The sequence below is a fragment of the Rhyacophila brunnea genome, unplaced genomic scaffold (assembly GCF_057557595.1).
Source record: "Rhyacophila brunnea isolate RB1 unplaced genomic scaffold, BYU_Rbru_1.0 scaffold_17, whole genome shotgun sequence".
Classification (NCBI taxonomy): Eukaryota; Metazoa; Arthropoda; class Insecta; order Trichoptera; family Rhyacophilidae; genus Rhyacophila; species Rhyacophila brunnea.
Window position 1 is genome coordinate 15,063,347 of NW_028232827.1, and position 25,846 is coordinate 15,089,192.

The 25,846-nt window shown below is 31.1% G+C and overlaps 1 protein-coding gene across 2 annotated transcripts in view; it reads left to right on the top strand.

The window, feature by feature from the left end:
- The first annotated feature begins 1,802 nt into the window (after nucleotides 1-1,802).
- Cht6 (Chitinase 6) overlaps nucleotides 1,803-25,846 on the top strand; it is a 214,110-nt gene continuing 190,066 nt past the window's right edge. For both annotated transcript variants that reach the window (XM_085944772.1, XM_085944770.1), the window contains exon 1: nucleotides 1,803-2,218. In XM_085944772.1, coding sequence (XP_085800898.1) covers nucleotides 2,174-2,218 — 45 coding nt within the window. In that variant the 5' untranslated portion in view covers nucleotides 1,803-2,173. The remainder of the gene's footprint in view (nucleotides 2,219-25,846) is intronic.

Genomic DNA, 25,846 nt, shown 5'->3' on the forward strand with positions numbered 1-25,846 from the left:
GTTTTACGTCGAATACTAAAAACTGCTCTCGGTTTATGCATTTACACTTATTTAATGTTGGTGTATTAGACATACTATTGCACTGCATAATGCGTGCTTCATTTTCGTAGGACACTCACACATTCAAAACCCTGCATCAAGATGCGGCGTATTGAATATAGACTATCGGTATTCTATTTATTATCTGTTCTGTGGTACAAACACATCCATATATATACAATGGGATAGTTATTCTATGAAACAATATATAATAATTATTATTATGTGAATAGTTTTTAATGTAATATACTAATACACATCTTACCTGCATTATAATAAATACAATTCTCGTAGCCGAATTAGAAAAATAGCATTAACTGTGCAATTGAATACACATCGAATGGATACATTTAACATTATACAATAATAAACCTACTTACCCTTTCAAGGGAAAGCAAAAAAAGCTATATTTCCGTTTCTAAGTAAGCTCTGCCGGCCATTAGCGACGCGGGTTTGTAGAGGCTGTTAGTGAGTAGGCACTTCCGGTCGGGAAATTGCGCGGTTTTCCTGAAAAAGAAATAAGAAACTCTACTTTATGCCCTTAAAAGCTTTTTAGTGGAGCGCTGACCTAAAAGCTTCGTTACAGATCTAAATGTGCCTCAAAGAGAACAAAGGTGGATTTAGAATTGAATTTACAGAAGGCATTCTTTATAATACGATAATGTTATTTATTAAATTAAATACAAAATATATTACTTCATCAAAAAAGAAACAAAGTGAATGCAGTGGCGTAGTGGAAAGCATGCCCGCATCTAAGTATGTCGGTCGCGGGTTTGGATCTGGTCAGTGGATCAAATTTATGTAAAATTAATTATGCTTTCAATGTGTGTTTGTATCAAAACTAAAAACTTTCTAATAAGCCCATAATTATTTTGAAACCCGAACCGGGAACAGATGCTTTGATTCCGAACCTTGAGAAACCAGAACCGGAACCTTATTTTTTTGAAAATGTCGTGGTCCTGTTTACTATTGTAAACTATTTACATAATATATAATATATTGTTTCATATAATACCTATCTCATTATTACATTCAAATTACATATACATATGTGTGTGTGTACTTGTGTTTAAAAGAGTACAGAATTATGGGTCTAGGACAATTTGGCGCCTGGACAACTGGACGCCACGCAATTCGAAAATAAATAGACGTTAGGTACTTATAGGTACTTTAAAAAAATATTTAATATTATTATTTATATTTAAATTATTATATTATGACTTAATAGTTGGTGAAAACTTAAATATGCACACGTAAATAATGATTTAATCTTGCATATGTTTAAGTTCCAACGAAAAAAGGGTTTTTTATTTTATATAATGCCTTAGGCATGGTAATTTTCAATCCGCAATAAAAAAACATTATGTTAAGAGTAAAATTAATTAAAACTAGGTAGTAGATAGAAACTGATTTAAATTCCTCGTCTACGTTCTGCATACGTGTCTACGACAGTGCGGCGTCCAATTGTCCTGGCGTCCAGTTATCCCATTCCCATTATTAGTATGTTTCGTTACTTCGTCATTAGATGTTCCTAGTGGTACTACGCCTTACCTTAAAAGCCAGTAAAGCGGCATCTTATCGATAGTGTTAATAACTAAAACATACCATCGCAGCTGCATGTCTGCACAAACCACCTAAATAACTTTATATGCGGCCCTCGTTTGCGTTCACTTACAGTTTGTACGAATAAAATAAACGTATAACTACCAAATCGTTTGCGCTTAGATAGAAAGCAATTTTTTGGTCGCGACGCAGCCAAGTTCAGTATACCTCGAGACTTGGCCGTGCCAGTATAGGATTTGCTAGCTGCGGAGGAAGGCTTTAACACTGCAGTACGAAATAAAAAAAGTGGCTTATTGAACATTAACAATATATCAAGTACGCATAATATACGGTGTAAAACAGTGCGAGTTGACTCTATTCCATTTTCAAAATAATTGTGGATACTGACTATACAATATTAACAATAATTAATGAATGATAGTTTTTTTTTTAATAATATTAATGATAAAAACAAAGTTTTCCCGGATGGTTTAAAATGAATGTGTTTTGATTGATACAGTTTTTTTAAAGTGAAAAGTGTGGCGCTGTTGTAAAGTAATGAATTTATAGCTTTGCAATAATTTTCACCAGGATGGTTTCGACAAATTTAAAGGAAAGTTTTTCGAAAATGTTAACGGTGAGTTTTCAATTAAGTTTTTATTAATATGTAATTATTTTTTCAGCATAATGCGTACAGTTTTTTTATCATCTATTTTGGCTGAGTTTAATGAAATGTTATTCAATGACCGGTTCTGCTATTCGGTTTGTAATAAAATATTCACAGTTTTTTTTAATTACATAAAAGATTGGGTAACATTAAATAATATATATCAGTTTGATTTAGAAACTTTACGTTGTTATGTTGAAGTAGTTTACATTTATATGTTTTTTTTAATATTATGTGCATATTGTTTACAAAAAAATCAATAATTAATTTATTATTGACATTTACAGATTTTCTTAAAAATATGTGCATTAGCAGTTGTGTTAATTTTATTAAAAAAAAACAATATCAAACAGGAATTAGCTCAAATTTTTTAATTTAGATCATGACTGGTTTCGTTTATTCTAATAGACATTATCAGAGATGATAAAACAATATTATTAATACAAATATCATTAGAGAGGGTATGAAAACTCGTTAAATATAACATATTATTCAAGTAAATCAAATTAAAATATACATAATATGTATACATAAATCAGTGGTACTGCAGTTCGTCGAGGACCCTGGGTTCTTCAAGAAGCTGTTGCCATTCTTTCTCCAGTCAAATACGTGCATTCCCCGTTGCAGCTCCCAGCATTTTTCTCCGGTCAGGTGATTTCGCTCAAGAGGCTGTTTGGCTGATCAGTCCGGATCCTTTCGCTACGGCCCCTCCTTTTTTTGGTGGCTTGAACAATGTTGGGTTCCTCGAATTCTTCGTTTATTTCATGGTTATGAGTATCGTGATCAATAAATGCATCACTTTCAATCGCGGCTCCAAATATGACTATCAAGTTTCAGAAATATATAAAGTATATTGGGCTTTTAATATCTTAATAATATATTATACGGCTTAAAAATTTCGATGATGGATTTAAAGATACAATTTTATTTTGATTTTATGGCTAAAATAAAGTATTGCAAATTATATGAGTATTCTAAAGACAATTGTATAGTCCATTAAAAAAACCTTTCGGGAAAATGCAATTTAAGAATTCGCAGCCGTTAGATATCTATTGAAGCTTGGGTGTTTCAATTTTATAAATTCATTTTCTGAAAAATTGTAAATTCGACACACTGGTCTGAGATGCAAATTAATGTATGACACTATTTTTCAACAATAAAATTATAACGAATATGTTTACAATATTTTTCGGTTTCCATTGGAAGTATGTGTTAGTCTTGTATAGGTCAGTATATATTTTACTATGTTGGTATGTGAATTCATTGTTTAAGATTAAAACGGTTTTCAAGTAACTTGGTATTATTGTTGAATAGTCTCGAATAGCTATCGATTTAAAAACATTATGTAGACTTTAATATAATTTATGTTATCATTTTGTATATAAATAATAATGTTCTTTAGAATTATTGTTCGTAAAAGTGTATAAAATGATTACAATGGCAGATGAAAAACATTCTCAATGATTCAGTTCCAAAAATCCAAAATTCTAAAATAAAATCGGTATACGCATTATGTGTTTTTGGGTCAGCCATTTTTCCGAAGAATTTTCACACCGTGTCGATTATAAAATGATATAAAATCGTCGTTTATGTATGTATGTATACATAATATTATGTATACATGACACGAATATTGTAGAATCCAAAAAAAGTCTCAGATTATATAAAACACGTTTTCACTTTCATCAGCTCCAACTCGTTTGCTCGCTGCTCATTCGAGATGAGAAAATGTTATGTACACGTGACAGCTGACAGAGAGTGAGCACAGCTATTTTTCTTACAGTCATAGTAGTTTACAGCGGCGCGTTTATTTGATGCATATGACGCAATCGATTCATCAGAATATTTAAAAAGGTGCCTTGAAATGGTTCAAACTAGTCACAAAATTATTAATTTATATCAAATTCTTAAAAAATGCGTTATACAAATTGCGTATAAAATAATACTCAAAGCCAAACAAAATCCTTGCGATTGACGTAAAAAACCTTTTACATGACCATTCAAATAATATATAATGTACGTAATTGTACACAAAAAATAAACCGCTAATATCGTGAGGTAGTGTATATTGTGCCACCCTGAGTGAAGAGATACATTGCTATTTTTATTAGGTAGGTACCTAGTTATAGTTTGGGCATGGTTTTTATTTTATCATATGCGACCTCAAAATATATCAGAATTTCGGGTCTCCAAATCTCTAAGCCCTCCATAGTGTTAATAATAAGCTGGTAAGAAATTGTTTGATATTAAAATACAATTTAAAAACAAATACAATTCTATCAAAAAGCTTGTTAAAGTATACCCTAACTGTAATTGAATTTTTTTATCATCATCAGCCGGGGTTGGTCCACTGCTTTATTTAGAAGAATAAATATTTAAGTAGCTAGCAGCAGCCATTGGTCCAATCTTGATGTGATTAAAATATGCATTGAATAAACATACTATTGTATTAAAGTACTGATATTACTTCGCTTCACCATGTTTGATACTAAAAAACCTAAAACAATATGCAAAATCTCCAGAACGGGATTCGAACCCGAGACCCACGACATTATAAGCTGACGCATTACCGATAGGCCTCTAAAGTAAAAAAGACAAACACTCGCCCGGATTGCGATAGATGTGGGTTTAAATCCCTCAATGTTTATGATTTTTAAATAATGGCAATACAAGTTCTCATGCTGTTCCAAATTAAGTCTTTTCAAGTTATGTTTTGTCTAAAAAGCTCGCGGGCAGTAGTGGTCTGTGCAGGGAACTCAGAAGTAATGGAAACTGAAATTCCTAACGGGTGTGGAGTAACAGGCAACCGATCTCGAGTGTGGAAGAATTTGGGATACACTTAAACACGTGTCGAGAATACGCTTGCCCTTCGTTATGACAACTGCTATCGGTTTATTCACTGACGCTCATTCAATATTGGTGTGTTGGAAGGTTGCAACACACACTATTGCACGTCTATAATGTTTGGTTCATTTTCGTAAGACACTCACACATTCAAAACCCTGCATCAAAATGTAGTGTATGGGGGTATATCTTACCGGAATTCTATTTTACTAATCTGTTCTGTGGGTCTTTGTATGTATTATTGTTAGTTTAAATATTAATTAGAAACAATACAAAATTAATCTTAATTAACCTTTTCCTGTTTTGTCAATATTTTAGATTTATATGTTTTATGTGGGTGAAAGATATTCAATATAATATTAAGATTAATCCATCACCTCTCGTGTAAAGTCATCCAACAGTGTGCTAAGTGTAAAATCAATACTGGCAAAAGGCGTATAAAATCTCAAATATAATTGTTAATTTTGAATGTGCACGGTTAACATATCGCAGTATGTGTTTGCCTCGAGGTATTTTTACATTTTATATAATAATTATTATCCAGTGCCTATAAATCTTTACACCTTTTTTTATGTATGTGGAATTTATTGTGTAATGGTGAGGCTCAGGAGAAATTATAATAAATAATAATTATATCATATTACCGCATAGTGCATGGGAATGGTAATTATTGATGACACAGTAAAGAGAAGACGGCGAAGTCAGTGTATCATTGTGAAATCTCCGAATTGTGTTAGTATAAAAAGTTTGTAATTTCAAAATGATAAATTAATTGGGTTAACGTTTACTTCATCGGAGCGGATTTCCCTTGGTCCATTCCCACGCCCAATGCATATTGCCACGTGAGACCGGATACTGGGAAGCGTAAATAGCAATAGGGTAAATTAAGTAAGTAGCATTTACTTAGAAGAATAATATTTTGCAATATATTGATAATTACACTGAAACAAATCCTACAACTTTACTGTTTATTGCTTGTATAAGTCGTGTACCGATCGTTATTATTATAAAACTACAAAAAAAAAATACCAGGTAGCAGTGTCACCTGTCAATATTAATGGATATTGTGTTCATTCAACATTGTGTCAAACTATTATGAGAGTATCATATCGCACCATGAGTTCTTTAGTGTATTAACCCCAAAAGTATAGTTTTGAGATATCGACGTTTGTAGTTACAAATCATTTATATCTGTAATATTGCGGTAAGTTTAAGAACTTCGTACGAGCTTAATACTTTAGTATATCAAATCAAAATAATATACATCACATTGATGCATTACCATAGTATATCTTAATAATATAGTAAAGCAGTCAACTTTTTAAAATATTTTAAAAATACTTTAGTGAAGTAACTCAATTACAACGCATCTCACAGTTTGTTTGAGTTATTACGTTAAAGCAATAAATAAAGCAAAAAATTCCGAATAAAACTGTATTATAACTGCACTACAAAACGATAAAAGTACTCATGGTGCGAATCATTTGTTTTCTTTCGCGGCCCAATTAAAATAAAGAGTCCTTTATTTGCATATTAATTATTTTTTAAATTTAGAATTTGCGCCCACCTGTATACAGATATATAAATCAAAAAAATATGTATTGCAAGAGTTATTTTACTGTTCTTTAGTAATTTTCGGTGTCATGTCGTCTCTTATTATCTGATTAAGATCTGATTAATCCTTTATTCAACCCCTCTTTCAAATTCTGTTAAAGAACTTTACGATTTCCTTCCTCATCAATGTCAGCGCATATTATTAATTCAGTTCCTCGACATTCTCAAAGTCGCAACTTTAAAATAATATGTTCCTCAAATTTAGGGATTGTATCGCAATGTGTATAATGTATTCATGCACATCATAAAACTGTGAACCATTTCTCCCCATTGGAACATCAAATCAATCCCATAATGCGCTCAGGTTGGAGCTAATTTCTACTCAGAGGCGATTCGATTAATCAAGGAATGGTGATGGAAGAAAATACTCAAATTCTTCTTATATAAGAATGCCGTGTGGTGGGAATCTGTCCGCATGTTTTGTCACATTTTTTTATGGACGGATTTCAGTCAAAGCATTCTAGGATCCACTGATTTGGAGCCAACCTCTTTGCAAGATCATTTTCGATTTATTTGATCATGTGATGGAATCAATTCTACAACACTATTTTATTTGCCACCGACCTGATCAATGATAATATCGTATATTATATATTATAGAAGTATGCGATTATAATATTGTGTCAGTGAGTAGACATAGCTCTATGATTTAATTTAAGTGGAACATTGATTTTAAATGAATGTCGTATGTACGGTGGCCGCGCGGCATAAGCGTTGGACTATCATGCCGTGCGTCCCAGGTTCGAATCCTGGGTCTGGCAAGTACACATATTATTTTTCAATATGTGTGTGAGTCAGGGTATGGACCTAATAGGTTGAGCAAGTGGCTGACATCCATTTCTCGTAAAAAAAAATCTGTTAATACAAAAAACCTCTACTCTGTGGAGGCCCATATGATCCTATAAGGATCGGACATGGTCGAAAAAAAAAAATGTATCACAAATAAAATAATACACTTCGGCAAAGAGTTGATATAGTATTTAAATTGAATTCAACTTGAATATATTTCTTTCACTCGTAAATCGGCCTAAGGGTTTCAATAAAATTACTTTCGTACAAATTACACGTAACTAATAAACGGTGTAATTGCAACAAACATAGTTATCGACTCTTAAAAACGTTCCATTTAATTCAATGCAATTATTATACAATTATTACTAAATCGTTAATATTCATGAAACTGAAAAAAACTGCCAAGAGCTTTATTATAATTCCATTAGAAAAACAATATAAATAATAATATAATCATTGAGTGTCTTTGTACCAAAATAGTTTACATTTTACGTATCCTGAACAATTTCTAATATGTATCACCAGACCTTTTACTTCTGACGTACAGATATTTGTATATATTATACGGAATAATTTAATTGATTTAATAAGGTATGTATAACTAATTACTTATTCACAATTATTGGAATATCATGATCGTTTGAGATTGAAAGTATTTAATAATGAATTCGTCGAGGGGCTAAATTATTCAAAAAATGTCGCTGTCCTTCAACGAGTCTACATTATTAAAGTATTATTATCATTGGATGACTATGCACGTAGGAAGGCTGTTATTGCAAATCTTACTATCCATTACCTTGATAATATACGTATGCACATACATTAATAATGTTATATACCAGGAATGATAGTTAATTTGTGAACAGGCATCATTTGTTTGTATGGTTATTTCGAAATTAATATACGTCATTTGTACGATTGTAAGTGATTCATTTAGCAACAGCCCTAAAGGTAATTAAAAAAAAATATTATCTAACTACATATTTTGAGAAATATTCTTAGAAGAATAATTTAATTAATGAATTAGATAAGTGGGTATATATGAAATATTTATTTATAAAGTTAAATGAAATAAATAGATCGGGGTGTTACGAAGTTTGCAATACTTGTAGTGCCGTGTTCTATCGAGGGTTCCTAACCAACTTGCAGTACTTATACCTCCCTATCCTGGGCCAGTCGTATCAGATCCCCAATGCCTCGGACATAGAACCACTTACGGAGGTTGCATAGCAGGCATAGAGACATACTAAAACTTACTTAGTTTCAATCGATCTATGCTCCGTACTTATTAGTAGCAATGAGTTTGTAATTCAGACGATGCTTGCGTTCGTTACAAATCAAACATGTTTCGTATTTGAAATAGTCAATGTCTATACTAATATTACTTATTAAGGGTTAGAATGAATTATTGTAAACACAACGACACATTGTTAGGGATAGTCGGCCATGGTCACGGGCCCTTGCGTTTGGGCCACAATCGTACGGAAAGTTTCACTTTTTGGCAGCATCCGGAGCACAAGTTCCAACTACGTGAAGCGTCTCTTCGTGACTACTTCAATCATCGAGGGCTGCCGTATCCACTAATGAACTCTAATGTTTGTAACACAGTCGTACCAATGCATTAATAAAATCGACGGAGACATAGATTCTCAAAGCTCGGTAAGATGCCACGTCTCATAGCTATACAGGAGCACAAGAAACACGCATGCACTACTGGATATGAATATACCAATTTAAGTTTTCGGTTTTTTCCCCAAGTTCAAATAACAATGGCATACTTTTGTATATTCGTGTGTTACAAAATTGTTGTACGACATAACTGTTTAATGAAGGATCGTGGCTCGGTCTAAAAGATAAGTCCCACTATTATAATACTATATGCCTACATGGCAGCATTATTAGTATTGGATTGGCTACGATGGATTTTTTGGTAAATGAAATTCTCAGTATTCCAATGCTTCCAGTAGGTACCACAACGCAAAAGCATCGATCCTTTTTCGATGCGACTTGGTAAACGTTAACAAAATCGTAGTTAAGTGTGGGTGTATTTTCAGATATGTTAATCAACCTAGAGATAATGTTTGAATACAATATCATTCCGTGATGAAACAATAGCATTATCATGCATTCACTGTCTATGCATTGCTCAACAGCCTACGTACGGTAAATGCCTCTATGCAAATTGACAGAATTCAATATGGCCGGCCCTTCGCTGTTTCGCTTGTTATTGACCGGTGGGAATTTTACAACAATGGTAAATGGGGGAAATCATTTTTGACGGCGGTTAATTATTTATTATCAAACGTTTGCAATTTTATTGTGTGTTTATGGCCAAATTATCACACATAATTCTAATAGCTGTGGCATATTAAAAATAATTGACCTTGTTTTTATCCAATGCTATAATACTAAGCATGTACTTGATATTGATTAATGTTAGCTTCTGAATTTATAATTTGTAATAAAATATCGTAGGCAGGTACCAACTTAGAGCCTACATTGATTCCAGTCAGATTTAGTTAAATTAACTAATAATCGAATATTTTTGTTTGGAGTAGGTATCCTAGTTAAAATAAATTATTTTTCCGAACAATAAATACAATAATAAAATAATATTTTATTTACGAAGATGACTCGGACTTGGCTTCTTTATTACTTCAAATTCAACATTATTATTAGTACTCCTCTTTTCATTTCGTTTTAAAGCTTTTAATAGCTTTTTTTATTTCTTAAGAAATCCTCGTATTAATGGAATAACATATTTACTAAAAAACATATATTATAATACGGTAGAGACTGAAGTTTGATTTTAATTGACGAGCTGTTGTATCAAAATATATATTTTTGTTTTCATTAGCTTTAAAATCCGTCGTGTATCTTGGCCACCTCGCAAAGAGGTTTGATGATAACCACTTGCTCAAACCTATTAGGTCCATGCTTTGGGTACAAATATAATAATATATTAAATACTAACATGAAACTCAAACCCGAGACACACGACTTCATAATGCGAATACATTACCACTCTCCATCGCAATAAGCTGGACTATAGAGATAATCGTTCGCGTAACATATACATTACCGCCCTGTTAATTAACGAAGTAGATAATATTATGTATATACTGCAAATATGCCAATCTCAAGTGAATCATACCCATCAGCTAATCTTCGATTCTTGCTAGTAGAAAGCTTTCAAAGCTCTTTTGTTTAATTTACACTAACGACTCTTGCCAGAAGGAAGAGATTACGACTACTTAGACAAAATTCTCATCAGAAGCATACGAAAAAAGCTGACATAAGCTCTCACTCTTGTGTTGGACGTACCCTTTATATTGTATTCTAATTTCTTAATTCACACTTGTGATTATATTATGTTATAGCTTAGTGGATTAAAATAACATAGCAAAGAGATTTCCATGAGACATCGTTTTAATATCCGCAAACCTATAAAAATAGCAAAAATAATTGTATGAAACGATTTTAAGTTCCCGCGTAATTTTAAGTCTCCTGTGAATTTATGACAACTAACAATAATATAATATCGTTCTTTACTTTTCTGCACTGAGACACCACGCCTTGTCAGTAGATACACGTTTGATTTCATACGTTACAAATCATGCTATTTAAATCTATGATGAATCTTTAATATATAATTCACAATATTTTTATTTGAAAAACCTAAACACGTAAATATATTAATTAAATAACATATAGCTAGAATTACCAGAGCCCTGAAAGGCTTTGATGAAAATCTGTTAATATTTTCCATCTCAATTTGAAGTCTTATTGTATCGGTTAATTATGTATTATACTCACGTTTTATAGCTATTGGAATTTTCACTTTAGAGATCGAAGACGATCACGAGAGTGTGACAGAACTGCAGAGTACTTTTTCTACATCACGTTAGTAAGTAAATCTTGTGGTTCCGTGCGATGAATGGTTTTAAAAATCGCACTTTCCGCCTTGATTATCGATGCAGAAAATACTTCCTCTCTTTGCATGCTTCTGCAGTGCGTGAATATAATATATTCCTAATATAACAATCATAACACGAATAACATCCGGTGGAAATTATTTTCGAAAATATATATGTATGTAGTGCGCGAACAGTCCCAGGGGTGCTTCTTTATCACGTTATCATGCACATTTTATGGGGGAAAATTAAAAATAATATGACAGTGTAATAAAAACGAACGGAATACAAACGAAACAAAGAAGAAAATAGGTAGGCAAGTAAATTATAAATACTTACAATCATGTCTGATATTAGGGAGCTCAGAAATAATTGGAACTGAAATACCTAACGGGTGTGCAGAAACAGGCAACCGATCTCGAGTGTGGAAGAATATGGAATAAACTTAAACACGTGTAAAGCAAATTCTAAAAAAAAACTCGCAAAACTCTGCGTCAAAATGTAGTGTATTGGGATATAGTCTGTCGGAATTCTATTTATCAATCTGTTCTGTATCTGATATATTTCTGTATCTGATATCTGATATATTTCTGTTCTGTATATAGAATTATGGATGATTCAAAAGTAGATTAGCAAGTTTCAAGTGCTCGTCAGTACCACATCGGACCAATTATTCTTCTTCCAGCAAATCACTAAATAAAAGACCAAGTCAGTTTTTATTGAATCTAATAAAATTGGAAAATTCAAGCGTCGCTCTGCAATGGTTTTGTGACACACTCGTAATATACAACTTACTACACGGTGAAAATATCCACGAGCAACGAGTATTTTTTGATCAACATGCTATACGGTCATCTCTTTACGATACGGTGAACTATGCCAGGACGAATTGCATACGTACAATTTACATAATATAACCATCGTTATGAAATTAAATGTAATTCTTTAAAAACACTGATTTTATGCGTCATAATTGAGGTTCTGAGGGTTGAATATACAAATGTGCTGGTAAAAGTTAAGTAAATTGGCATCACACCTAAAATATATGCGATTGTACATTATGTTTAAATATTTTTAACATTTTTTGAATGAGGTATCTTTCTGTTTCAAGGATGAAAACCGATGTCTTATTGTAATGTAATAATGTAATGTTGATGTAATATTCCATTTGTATAAGGTTGCTATGGAAATAACAACGATATTTTAAGAAAAATATCTATGGGATATAGTTGGCATATCAATTATATTAACGCCGACGTAACATTATATTATCTGTGGTAGATCAGATCATTTCACGCATTTTTCAATACAGGCTCCTATTTCTGTTGCAATTTATACTAATGTACATTTTTATAAAATTAGTTTCTAATCTGAAACTGACGTGAAAATCGTGTTGGGTTTTATTTTGGCAAAAAAAAACTTTAATGGAAATGGTTAATCCGAGTATTCTAAATAATCAGAATTCGAATATACTGTGAAATGCAGCACGCTTGTATTTTTTACTTACATTATTCCAGTAAAAATAGCTTAACTTGATTTCGGACGGGTGTTTTTTTCACGCAAAATTTATGATTGATGTGCTTGTGGGTATGGTTTTTGTGAGCTTTGCTAATACTTTTGAATTAAATAATACCACGAAGAGTTAAGAAATACCAAAGGAAAAAAATTATTTGATTGCGATTATAATTACTTCATTCGCGATTTGATTTCATTAGATGGTTCAACCTATTTAAAATTTGACCGTTTCCTGTATTCGATTAAACGTCACTAAATCTATGTATAAAGTGACGTTTTCTGAAATATATGAGATTATTTTCAACGTCTATTAATGCGATTGTAATTAATTGTTCCTGATTAAAAACGAAATAAAAACGAACATAGATAATAGCTGATTGTTTTTTATTATTATTTATTTTAACAGTTTTATCACCATTTATCATTCACAAATCATATCATACAGATAAGTGTATGGCATGATTCTATCGATATCTAGTATTGTATACTGAGAAGAATTCTGCAGTTTTTTGGACATATTGTCAGGCGCGGACCGGACAACCTGGAGAGACTGGTAGTTTTGGGTAGCCTCCAGGGAAGGCGAAGCAGAAGAAGAGCGTCTGCGCGATGGAGCGACCAAGTGAAAGAGCTGACTGGGGGCACCATCCATTCTGCCCTGAGAGAAGCGGAAGATCGAGAAGGATGGAAAGTCTTGGTCGCTCAAAGGATGGCGAAATTTAAATGTGGTCACGATCCTCAGCCATGAGTGCACGAACAAGAAGAAGATTGTATACATTATTGCAGATCAATATTGTCCTCTTAAACAAAATAACATATTCTCTACACTAGTTAGTTGATTGTTTGTTAAATCGCTTGATTATTTGATAAAAAAGGTGTTTTTAAAGATATTTTTAATTGAATATTTTATTAATTATTGTAAACCACATTGCCCAATTAATACACACAGTTTAAAAATGACACGATGACAACATGAAAACACACGTGATGTCACGTGGTCTGGGCGAAGATCGGAGGGGGCGAGGAGGAGCTCCCTCTAGACTGACAGACTAAATCAAGAGTTAAAAGAGGGATCAAAGCCATGGACAATGCTGTCAGATGGCTAAGTAATCTAGGTCATGATACTTAGTCATGAGAAACAGAAGAAGAAGAAGAATAATAATGATCAATACCTATCAGTTTTGTCCAATTTTAAATTGCACCAAATAAAATTCACTGTTAACCAATTGACAGAAAAATATATTGGAAACTATATAGAGTATTATACAATAGGTTAAATTAACTTTTAGGTAGGTATTTATATGATATAATATGTAAAGAAAGGTGTTTAATGTAAAAAATAATGAGTTTTATTTCAACTTTCGACAACATTGAATGATATAATTATAATTAAGATAAGATTACATTTAATAAGATTTTTAAGTGGATATTCTTATTATTCATTAGAGTCCTCGTCAATTAGCGAGACCGGTCCAACAAGAGACCACATTTGTCATGCTGCATTTGGTCACCGTATGTACCAACTACAGAATATCTCGGTTTAAAGAAGTGATTATCGTGTTAATAATAAACTATTTATTTGCATAGGAATCGCTATTCAATTGAACAACGTCAGTTGCATTCAGCTTTCTCTATATTCGCCGGGTTTCTGGTATTGCCCATGATGTCCATAGCATCGTTCCGCTGAAAGACTTCCTCAATTATAATTATGTATGCACACTGACGTTAATTTATACAATAAAATTTGCAATGCGTTTCCTCGATTGTCGTTAACGAATATTTTTATACACTACCATAAACAATAATGATATTTTTGAATTTGGAATTATTTAGTTACTTTTAAGCAAGCGTATGTTATGGGCAGCGGCGTAGGAAAAAATAGTATTGCCATATTCTTAGATAATTTTAAAAAATTTTTATTTTCTGGTAGTAATGTGATATACCTATTATAAACAAAGATATGCACCATACACTTACAATAATACGGATAAACGTACCTACCGAAACTAATAACGACATTGCGAAAATAGTAATGATTTGTGTGAGGTATACTGTTATTAAAATGGTAAAAAAATGCATAATGTTTTACAATGTGTTTTTGATCCAGTATAAGGACCAAATGGGTTATATTGCTTCGTGGTGATTCCAGAAAGTTAATATTTTATTACATGTTTGATCACAAGCAGAACTCATTGAATTGCAAATATTCTTGATATCAGGTAGAGGTACTATTATAAAGTTGAGTTATTATAATATATGCTGTGGTCTCGTGCCTTTTCTTAACTTTGACATGGTTGCAGAAAATCCTGCTTCCCATAAATATATTCTAGTAAACGGAGGTGAAACAATATTAGCTTGTTTTAACATACTTAGTTACTCTTCCGATAAATTCGCGGAACACCTATTCACATTCCGCGGAACATAGTTTGGGAAACCCTGCTAGTATACATAAATAGTATAATTTTTTCAGTTTTGTTAACATTTTGTTGGCAGTTGTATTAATAATACAATATAAAATACCATAAAAATTAACTTGAAGAGCTTCTGGCAATATTATAAATCCATCGCAATGTCATAAATTAAAGTACACTAATTTTTATTATATAAATGGTTATATAATGAAAGTGATTGAATGATGTAGACGCGTCTCGGGGCATAATTTGTTACATCGTTAATACGAGATTTTTGTGATGATAAGTGTTTATAATATAACTACTATATAAATTTTTATACACTTGAATGTATCAGGAAGTAATTATATATGAATATTTTTAAACGTTCTACTTAACTAATATTTAAATACTTTTTTATGGTAGGTATATCAAAATATTAAAATTATCTAAATAAGTTTATCAGAATTCGTATTTGTAATTATTAATCATGAATATTTATGCAAACTGTATCTGAAATTATTAAAATGGCGGTAAAAAATAGTTACCTAAGTTAATATAAAAATGTTTGCTGTAACTTTTTAAGATCGAGAACCTTGCTGACGAGGGTATTGATTTTTCAGAGAACTATCTCTTCGGCAATCTTCTGTCAGTCTCATTCCTTATATTATAATATATTATGGCTTTTAACGTACAGTATGTCTGATACGAAATAAAATTCAATATAATATTATATTTAATGTAATAGTGATTGGGACTATTTATATGAACGTATTGTGAATAGTGCGTTCTTTCTAGTATATAATATATTTATTGCCTTCGACAGGGAACAGGGAAATAATGGGAACTGAAATACCCAACGGGTAAGGAGAAGCAGGCAACAGATCTCGAGTAAGGAGGAATACGGGATAAATTTAAACACATGTCAAGAATACTTCATACGTCGAATACTGACAACTTCTCTTGGATTATCTATTGACGCTCGTTTAATAGTGTATTACACACACTATTGCACGTCTATAATGCGTGATTCATTTTCGTAGAACACTCACACAATCAAAACCCTGCGTCAAAATTTAATGTATTGGTATATATTCTATCGGAATTCTATTTATTATATTATGTTCTGTAGCCTTGGATGTATCATTAACAACTAATATATTATTATTGTTTGGCTTAAAAATGGTTGTGCAGTAAAAGATTTACCGATTGATTTAATAATATGTTGTAAACATGTAAACAATCTGGATGCATGTTTTTTTACAACTTTTTATGAATATGCTGTCTATTGTTTTATCATTATCTATGTATAAAACGTATATTAGTTTAGTTTTGACAGTTGTCACATAATTATTTATAGAAAATAAATGAGGCATTCACACTACGACTACATGATTTTGTTATGGCAACATCGTTTTTTTCCATGACAATAAATCAACAAACTGGGAATTTAATTTAAAAAGCATCTGCATACAAATTCCCCGATTTTATCCTCTGGTCCCACCTTATTATTTAAATTTAATGTGGTCTTAAAAAAGAAAGACAAATATTTTTTTTCATTCCTTAGAAATAAGCTCGCGTGGAATTGCCAATTTATCACCACGCCCGCTTGCGTGTGAGTCAGTGGTGATTTATTTAAAAGGAAAACCTTTTACATATTATCTATATAAGAGGTATTTTGAAAGTCAAAGATAAATAACATTATTCTTCTGCTGCGAAAATAAATACTAGTTACATATAATATGAACATAATAAATATTATGGTCGTGTTTAAATAAAGTACCACTAAACAATCTCTCCTCTGGATTATATATTATGATATATTATACCAGAGTTTATTTCAAATTCCAAACTTAATTATTTTAGATAATATAATAAACATGACATATTATAAATTCAGAGTGTTCGTTTAATCTAATTAAAAAAGCTTTGAATTTTTCCTAAACGGTCGTTTCTAACGACCCATGATTGGCGTTCGAAATCGAAATCTATTTCAAATTTAAATTCAAAATCCGTGAAGCACTTATGAATAATGCACATAAAAATTATATATAGCTGGTGATAATCCGTGAGTTCATCGGTATAACATCCGGAAATGAAATATAGACAAATATGCAAAATTAAGAAATATACTGTTTTCATTTGATACTCATGATTCAAATTTATTACTATTTCCAACGAAAGCCCGCGCGATTAACAACAGTTTGATGTATGCGTCTGCTACTTTACTCGCACTTCACCTCACCTCTCCACCGCTGCTATTCGACCACTTTACCTACGTATGCTGTTTTGTTTGTTGCAAGTGAATTATTTTAAAGAATTTTATCTTTAACTTTGGAGCATTTTGAAAGTCCAAAATGAAACCCTACTAAGTTGATACAAATAATATAGTTTATAAGCAAAACATATTATCATAGGCGTCAATTTAACAAAAAAAATATGCAAGAGGACACACTATTTTTATTATTAGTAAGATAGATAATATTATCATGTTTACAAAAAAGGTATATTAGTAAAAGACCATCTTAAAAGTGGTACTCTAGAAAATACAGTTCCTATACATAGCTCAAACTAGAATTAACTTACCTACGCTATTATAATATGTCAACGCACTGACTGCCTGCTGATAACCTGTTAATAATTATTACTTTTAATAAACAAGAGACGTGATGTCAGCACTACTTATAAGTGTATAAACACCAGAAAAGTGTACCGCTAAGGTTTTCAATAATGTTATATTATTACCTGTCTCTTTAAATGTAGACAAATACTGGAAAAGCATGTTACTGACAAGGTTGGTCTTTAAAACTCTCACTTTTATTTTCAAATGTAGATACTTGATCAGCATGAAGAATGTACTACTCATGATGTTGTTTAATGGAGCGTTCAAATAGGGTGGTGAAATCACGAACTAACTAAACCAAGAAGGCAATCTTGTAATTATCCATCGTCCAGGTGTCCTGGTATTTAGACGGCAGTCAGCGGCGGAAATGGGACAACTGGATGCCGTATTGTCGTAGACACGTATACAGAACGTAGACGAGGGATTTTAATCAGTTTATATCTACTACTCAGTAGTTTTAATTCATTTTACTTTTAACATAATGTTTTTTTTTATTGTGGATTAAGAATTACCATGCCTAAGGCTTTATTTAAAAATTAAAAACTCTTTTTTCGTTGGAACTTAAACATATGCACGATTAAATCATGCTTTACGTGTACATATCTAATTTCTCACAAACTATTAAATCATAATATAATAATCTAAATATAAATAATATATTAAATATATTTTTAAAAAATACCTATAAGTTCATAACGTCTATTTATTTTCAAATTGCGTGGCGTCCAGTTGTCCCGGTGCCAAATCGTCCTAGACCCGTCAGCGGCATCCAGATGGAAGCAATATTGTAAATTAACTAGTAGTGTGGTGTCTCGTCACTGGTTTTACAAGTCCTAAATACACACCCCCTTCCACCCTCCATATTTTCCGAAAGTACATTTTTAAATATTTTGATAGCTAGGGTAGGTACATACCAAAATTTTATAATTTTTACACTCTAAGTAAGAAAAGCGATACATTTTTCACTTCGGAATTGGACTGACAAATCGCTTTTCTCGCATTTTCACGCTTACTGGAAATGAATATCAGTGGCGATGATTGTCTGTTGAAGGAAGGTGGGTTTGTCCCGTGATAATCATATTTACGGGACTTGAATTTGAATTTTGTTTTGTTTTCAGTATTTTACTGATACAATTTAGTACATATATATATATTATTATATTTCACTTTTTATAAACTTAGTCAAAAAATATGCGACTTCGTCAGTTTAGCTTCTTATCCGGTAGGCGACGCGGGTTTTGTCCACCGTGCGCAAAATAACAGTCATTACGCATATTATTATGTAGGTAGGCGAGGTTTGTTGGAGGCATTAGTAATTTAATGTAGACAGCTTTAATATCTCAAGAACAAAATACTAAGCATTTGTTTTCACGTGCTAGTAGAAGATTCGATAGATTTGGATACAGTATAGCCCACTTCACCACTGGATATAGCTAAATAAAGTCAAGTATCTAAACAAATGATATTTATATTTAGTAATGTTTCTTGAGTGGTTACAGTAATAAAGATTAATCGCAATATAAAAATATTATTATTTACGCCTTAATAACATTATTATGTCGGAGAGAAATTGTTATATCATAAGTTGTTTAAAAACAATTTGTGTTCGAAACTTTATGACCAACAATAGTAATTTTATTAGGAAATAAAAAAGTATGAAGCATTTCGTAGTCTGTGATGTTATTGTATTACTGGGTATTTTAAAATGAAATTAAAAGCCTAAGATGGAAACGCACATTTAGAATAATATATTATTGCGTTTGAAAGCGAGAATTGATCCAAAATAATAAACAGATTCGTCAGCAGGCATGGCTGATTTTATAGTCCATGAAATTGGTTGAATTAAATAACTTTTCGTTTCGAGCGGAATGGCATCAAGAGATTTTACCTTTCGATGATCTGGCCAATTCGTTTCACAATGCGAAGCGCACCTGTGCGACGGTCGGCACGATTTTCGGTAATCGTCAACAAAAGAGTCTGACAAAAATAGTAAATAGTTTCGTTAACTAAAAAGCATAAGACGTCAAAAATATATATCCATATTGAGAACTAGCAATCGTTTTGGTTAATAAGATTTAGAACACGTATTTTTTTATAAAATATATCGAGTATTTGAAATTGAGAGCGTTCGCCATTTTGAATGCATTGATTTTTATGACGAATTTACTCAACAAAAAGTTGCGCAGATTTGTGCTATAAAATTTATAAACCATCCGAATTATAACAAGATAAAATATTTATAATTTTGAGTTCTTTATTTCGTATAGGATTATATCTGAGCGTTTTTAGAAGGCCTGCAGTTTGTTATGATTAATAAAAACAGGGGGTTTTAGTTTTTAAGTCGGTGACCTCCATATTCCGTCATTTTGACATAATCATAAAAACTCATAAGTACAATTGGAACTGCAATGATTAAAATAGAACATAATTAGTAAACAATTAGAACAAAACGAATAGTGAAATAAATTGTTATTAACATCATTAAAATTACCAGGAAATCTTGTTTAAAGTTAGCTGTACAATATAAAAAATGACATATACTTGGTAATTAATTCTATTTAACTAACAAAAGGAGCAGGATTTGATATTTTATGAATAAATATATATAATAATTAGAGACCAGATTATATGCATTTGCATATAATATTGCATATTTTACCTAAAATCTAGTGACGATGCATATTTTCGATATATTTACAATACATTGTATAGTATACGTTGTTGCCGGCCAAACCTATTAACCCATCTATTGTTTTGGTCTAAAGTTTTAATGTATTTTTTAAAAATTATTTAAAAATAAAAAGGTGATTTTTTTATTTTATTTATGTAGAATATTATAGCTTGTGTACTTAATAACAATTAATAATTTATACTATTTTAATTTGGCAGCAATGAATATTATTTCTCAAGTCGTTAATTTAAACGGATTCCAATACCTGTAATTCATGTCCTATTTCAGATTTTAATTAATAAATAACTAATTATAAAATTTAATTACCATACAAACTAAAATAAAATAGTTAAAGTGCTGATCTAAGTGAGAGGTCGCATAAAGCGCGGTCCAAATGAAAACTTTCCTTTCTAATCGATCGAATAGCCTATAATTTAATGCCAATAATCACTCGCGTTTTTTCGCAGGTGGAAATTATTCACTCTCAGTAAAGATTCTCACACATTTTTTTCCTTCGTCAGACATCTTGACTGTTGTGAAAATCATAAATCACACGAGAAGTAATAATTATTCTTGCTCCACAATTATTTTGCTCAATAAATTATTTAATTGAATGCGACTTAATTGGGCGGTGAAACTAATTAAAATACTATACCCACTGTGTAAACATTGATTGAAGACTTTAATGAGTGTTATTAAGTTGATCGTAATCGCGCATCAATCTTTCCTAATACAAAAGTAATAAGTAACTACGTTAATTTTTCAGAAAATATCTTCATCTGAAAGCATGTTGTCATAGGTCAGGGATGGCGAACCTTTTTACGTACGCGTGCCAACATTTCCCAAATATTATTTTTCGACTGTCTGACGTGCCGAGCAGTTTTTCACAGGGAATAAATGAAAAATAAATATTTTTAAGAATTCTGTTAAGAAAGTTGGAAAATTGCATTTGAGTTCTTGCGATTCTATCTTTCGCCGTGTTTCTAGCCTTTTTAAATCTTTTATTCTTTAAATATTTTTTTCCATGTTCAAAGAGATCGTAAAAGCATTTTAACCACGCTTCATTCATATTATATTCTTCCATTTTTAGCGATAATGTTTGAGGCAAAATACCAATCAGCTGTTTGTATTTGAACGAATGTCGATAAATTTCATCAGGTTTGTTGATTAAATATTTTCATTTTTAATTGCCTGATTGGTCTGGAAAGGATTGTAAGCCGATCAAAATCAGAGGTTCAATACAGAAAATATAAATAATAATACAGATTCAAAAACAGGATAATATTATATGTGACACATAAAGCCTACGGATCGACCTATAACTTTATATATTGACATTAATTTTACAAACGTAATGCTTATTCTTGAAATTTGTAGTATTTGCATGCTATTATTATACAATGCGATCTGTCATTTACGCATTTCGTTGAGTCCGTTTGCGCATCGATAGGTAAATATTATTCGTAAAAATAATATTAAAAACCGAAGAAAATACGCATTTTAAAATTTATTTGGAGAACTCTTTTGTGTTTTTTAATAGGTGATTTTTTTCTCTTCAAAATAAAACATTGGCGTGCCATGCAAAATCATCTCGCGTGCTACTGGTGGCACGCGTACCATAGGTTCGCCATCCCTGTTATAGGTTATCATTAAAAAAAAAAGTGAACAGGTTAGATAATCCGTGAAATTATTGATTTTTAAACTGTAGTGTTAAATTAATAACCTATTCAACAACATTATTATTCAGACCTAAAAATGATTAAATAAAGCAATCATTTATGAGAACGCTTTAAGAAAAATGTTTGTTTGTAATTATAATTATTTTTATATTAATTATAAAAATTGTGTTCTTTTTCGTATAGATTGGATTTAATGACCCTGATTTTGCCTGGATATAAACATCGGCTTTGGTCAATTGCAGGGGCGGCACTATCTTAAGGGTTCGTAGGGACCATCCCCACATACATATCGTGTCAAAAATACACTTCCGATTTATTTTATTATTAGGCATAATTATATACATACTTCATTACATATTTAAAATTGATGAACTATTTAATATATTTTATCTACCAAACCAGTCGCTATTTTATACAGATATTTATTATTATTATTATATAAATAAATAAAGCAATACTTGTAAATTATGTAATAACATAATGATGATTACGCTATAATAAAATAATTAATTATATTAAATACCCACCATTCCTCGGTGGTACCTATGTAAAAATTAAGAAAGCTATGGTGTCTATTTTTCGCTGAACGGGATGACTCGGTTCCATCCTGTCGTCGTGGTACAAATCTCGTTCTACAAAGGATGCGAATGCATTAGCGTTAGTATACACATACCAGGGAGCGATTCAAATAACCCCGTGGTGAATAAAAAAAGTTCGCTGTATGTCGTTGTTCAAAACCGATAATGGAAAGTCTATAATAATTATTATTATTAATTAAATTAATATTTTTAAGCACGATTTTTAGATGTGATTAAGTAACGACTCAGATAATCTTATTATTAATTATTCTAAAAATTTACTCATTTTCCACTAATAAAATCATATTATTATAAGTAGCTTGCTTGGTACATAATGTATAATCATTATGAGGAAGTATGTAGGTATACACAAGTAGTACACACAAAGAACAATAAAACCTAAAAGTGAGACGAAGGATACTAAAATCAATAAATAAAGAGACGTATAATTATTTTCGTATTCATTAAAATATATGCTTATTCGATATTCATAGAGTTGATAATGTCTTTTAATCATCATACGTTTTAAATTCGTTTTCAGTCTCCTTATTCAAGCGTTTTCAATTTCAACCAATATTGGAGCCAATGCATAAAGTCAATATGTTGACGAAATAGTAACAAATAGTCATCATAATCTGTTATGATACCTTTTTGAAATACCAGAGCGAAATTTACAAATCATGTTTTCAAACGAATGTCGGTTATTGCATAAAATACCAAGACAAATATATGTATATATATAAATATAAACAACTATAAGTATTTTGAATTACCTATATTAAGTATAGTTAAAGTTACAATATGGTGAGGATAAATAAAGTGAACCATTCACGTATAGTTTAATACAAATGAATCTGGCACATATTATTTATTATTATAATATAATACATTTGAAAGTTGAATGATTCTTTACTTCTTGTTGAACGTGATTTGAAGAGACTCCGAGGTGAAATCCTGGAAGGTCACTTGGCAGCCGTCTGCATCCGGCATTTAACCGGTCAAGGGGGAAAATTGACTTCTTGCCAAAGATGACTGACTTAGCGTGCGTTACCAATTACAGTTACCTACTTACAAGTAGTTATTATTGGAATACATAGATATTATTAAGTACAATATGTTTAAAGAGTTGCAATTGAATGTATTAAAATTGTTGCATATATATAAAAAAAATGATTGATATGAATAAACGATACGGAAATCTTTCGAAACTTTTCGTTTTTATTCCAAATGAGTAATATGGGTCTAATATTATTATGTTGGTCCAATGAAACCAACCCTTTTATGTAATTTTTATGTCATCAGCATCATCATTATCATCCGGGATCAAATTATTGCTGGATGAAGGCCTCCCGTAGCTTCCTCCACTCTTGTCGGTCTCTTCCGTCTATCCATAAAATTTTAGGGCACCGAACGGCATGTTCATTCAATTGCCATTTCATTTGTTTAGCGACCTTTATCACATCTCGTACTCTTATCTGCTTTCTTATCTATTGGTTTCTTTTGTGGTCTTTCTGCGTTATGCCCAATATGCACATTTCCATGCCACGTTGCGCTACTCGTTACTTTTGAATTTATATTACACACACTCACGTTTGTTGAATACTTTATGCTTAAGACGCAATGGGAGGTCACTTTTGAAGATACTATTCATGCGTCCAAATGCACTCCATGCCGGTTTGGTTCTTCGACCAATCTCATCATATATAATATTCATCGGTAATTTTAATGTATTGGTGATTACTCTCTCAATTGTGTATATTTGATAGATTAAGAATAGTCGCTTCTGACGCCGTGTGTTAAGTCTGCCAAATTCACATATTGTTTTTTTGAATGTGTGTTTTGATTCTGCAAGAGAACGGACATGATAAGTTGAGTGAATGTTCAACAACAACGTCTTGTAAATACACATAACTGTATATCCAATGGAGATGATAATATTTATTTTATTTTTATTTCTCCGTATTTGTAAACATTAATTTTAAATGGAGATTGAACGAATTGTTAATAAATAATAATACCGAAAAGTTTATAAACACATTGCAGAATCTATTTTCATTTACCCCATTGTGTTAAAATGGTATAAAATGATAAAATATAAACGTTTATTGTAACATTTCAATTAATTCGTAACATCTTGCAATATTGGATCAATAATACGAATGAAACCTTTACAAAAAAATAATTTGAAAGTTTTTGTCACAGTTTTATAATTTAGATCAAAACGAATATTTCGTGCCTCTCGTGAATACCTACGTTCTTTTTTAAAAAAAAATCTATTCACTTACTTTCATTTAAAAATAAAGATATTTTTTTTGGTATCTGATGATGTTCCACTAAATTTTAATGAAATGGCTGTGTACAATATATGAAAAATAGCGAAAAAAGTTGTCTTATTTGTAAGTATATTATAATTCATTTTAAGCTCCCTACTCCGTTAATGCACTACTTAACATAGTAAAAAGTATTTTTGAGTTAATTATAAACCTAAAACTAAGTGTTCATTTTTTAACGTTGGATACTTTCACTAAACTACGATTAAGAAAATAATATAAACGGTATGTTATGTTAAAATACAATACATATATGAATACAGTGTATGAAATAATAAAGATATCTAACGCCTTATTGAAATGCACTCTCATACTAAAGTCAGGTACATAATGCAACAGTTTTTATATTTTTTAATTAATTAAACAGGTGGATACATTCAACTTTCTATCGAGTAAGACGCACTGCAGTCTGTGCAACATAACCTGGAACAATGTGTTTTTATGATGTTATTCGAACAATTTTATTTCACAATGAAATTTTTCACTTATAATTGTATTGATTTTGTATAATTTAATAATCTGAGAATTCGTGTAATAATTATGAACAATATTTCACGTAATATGTATGTAAGTGTTTCTGTGTCAAATAACAAACGTTATTTTCTATGATATAATTAATAATAACATCTAAACTATCTATACAATTTTAAA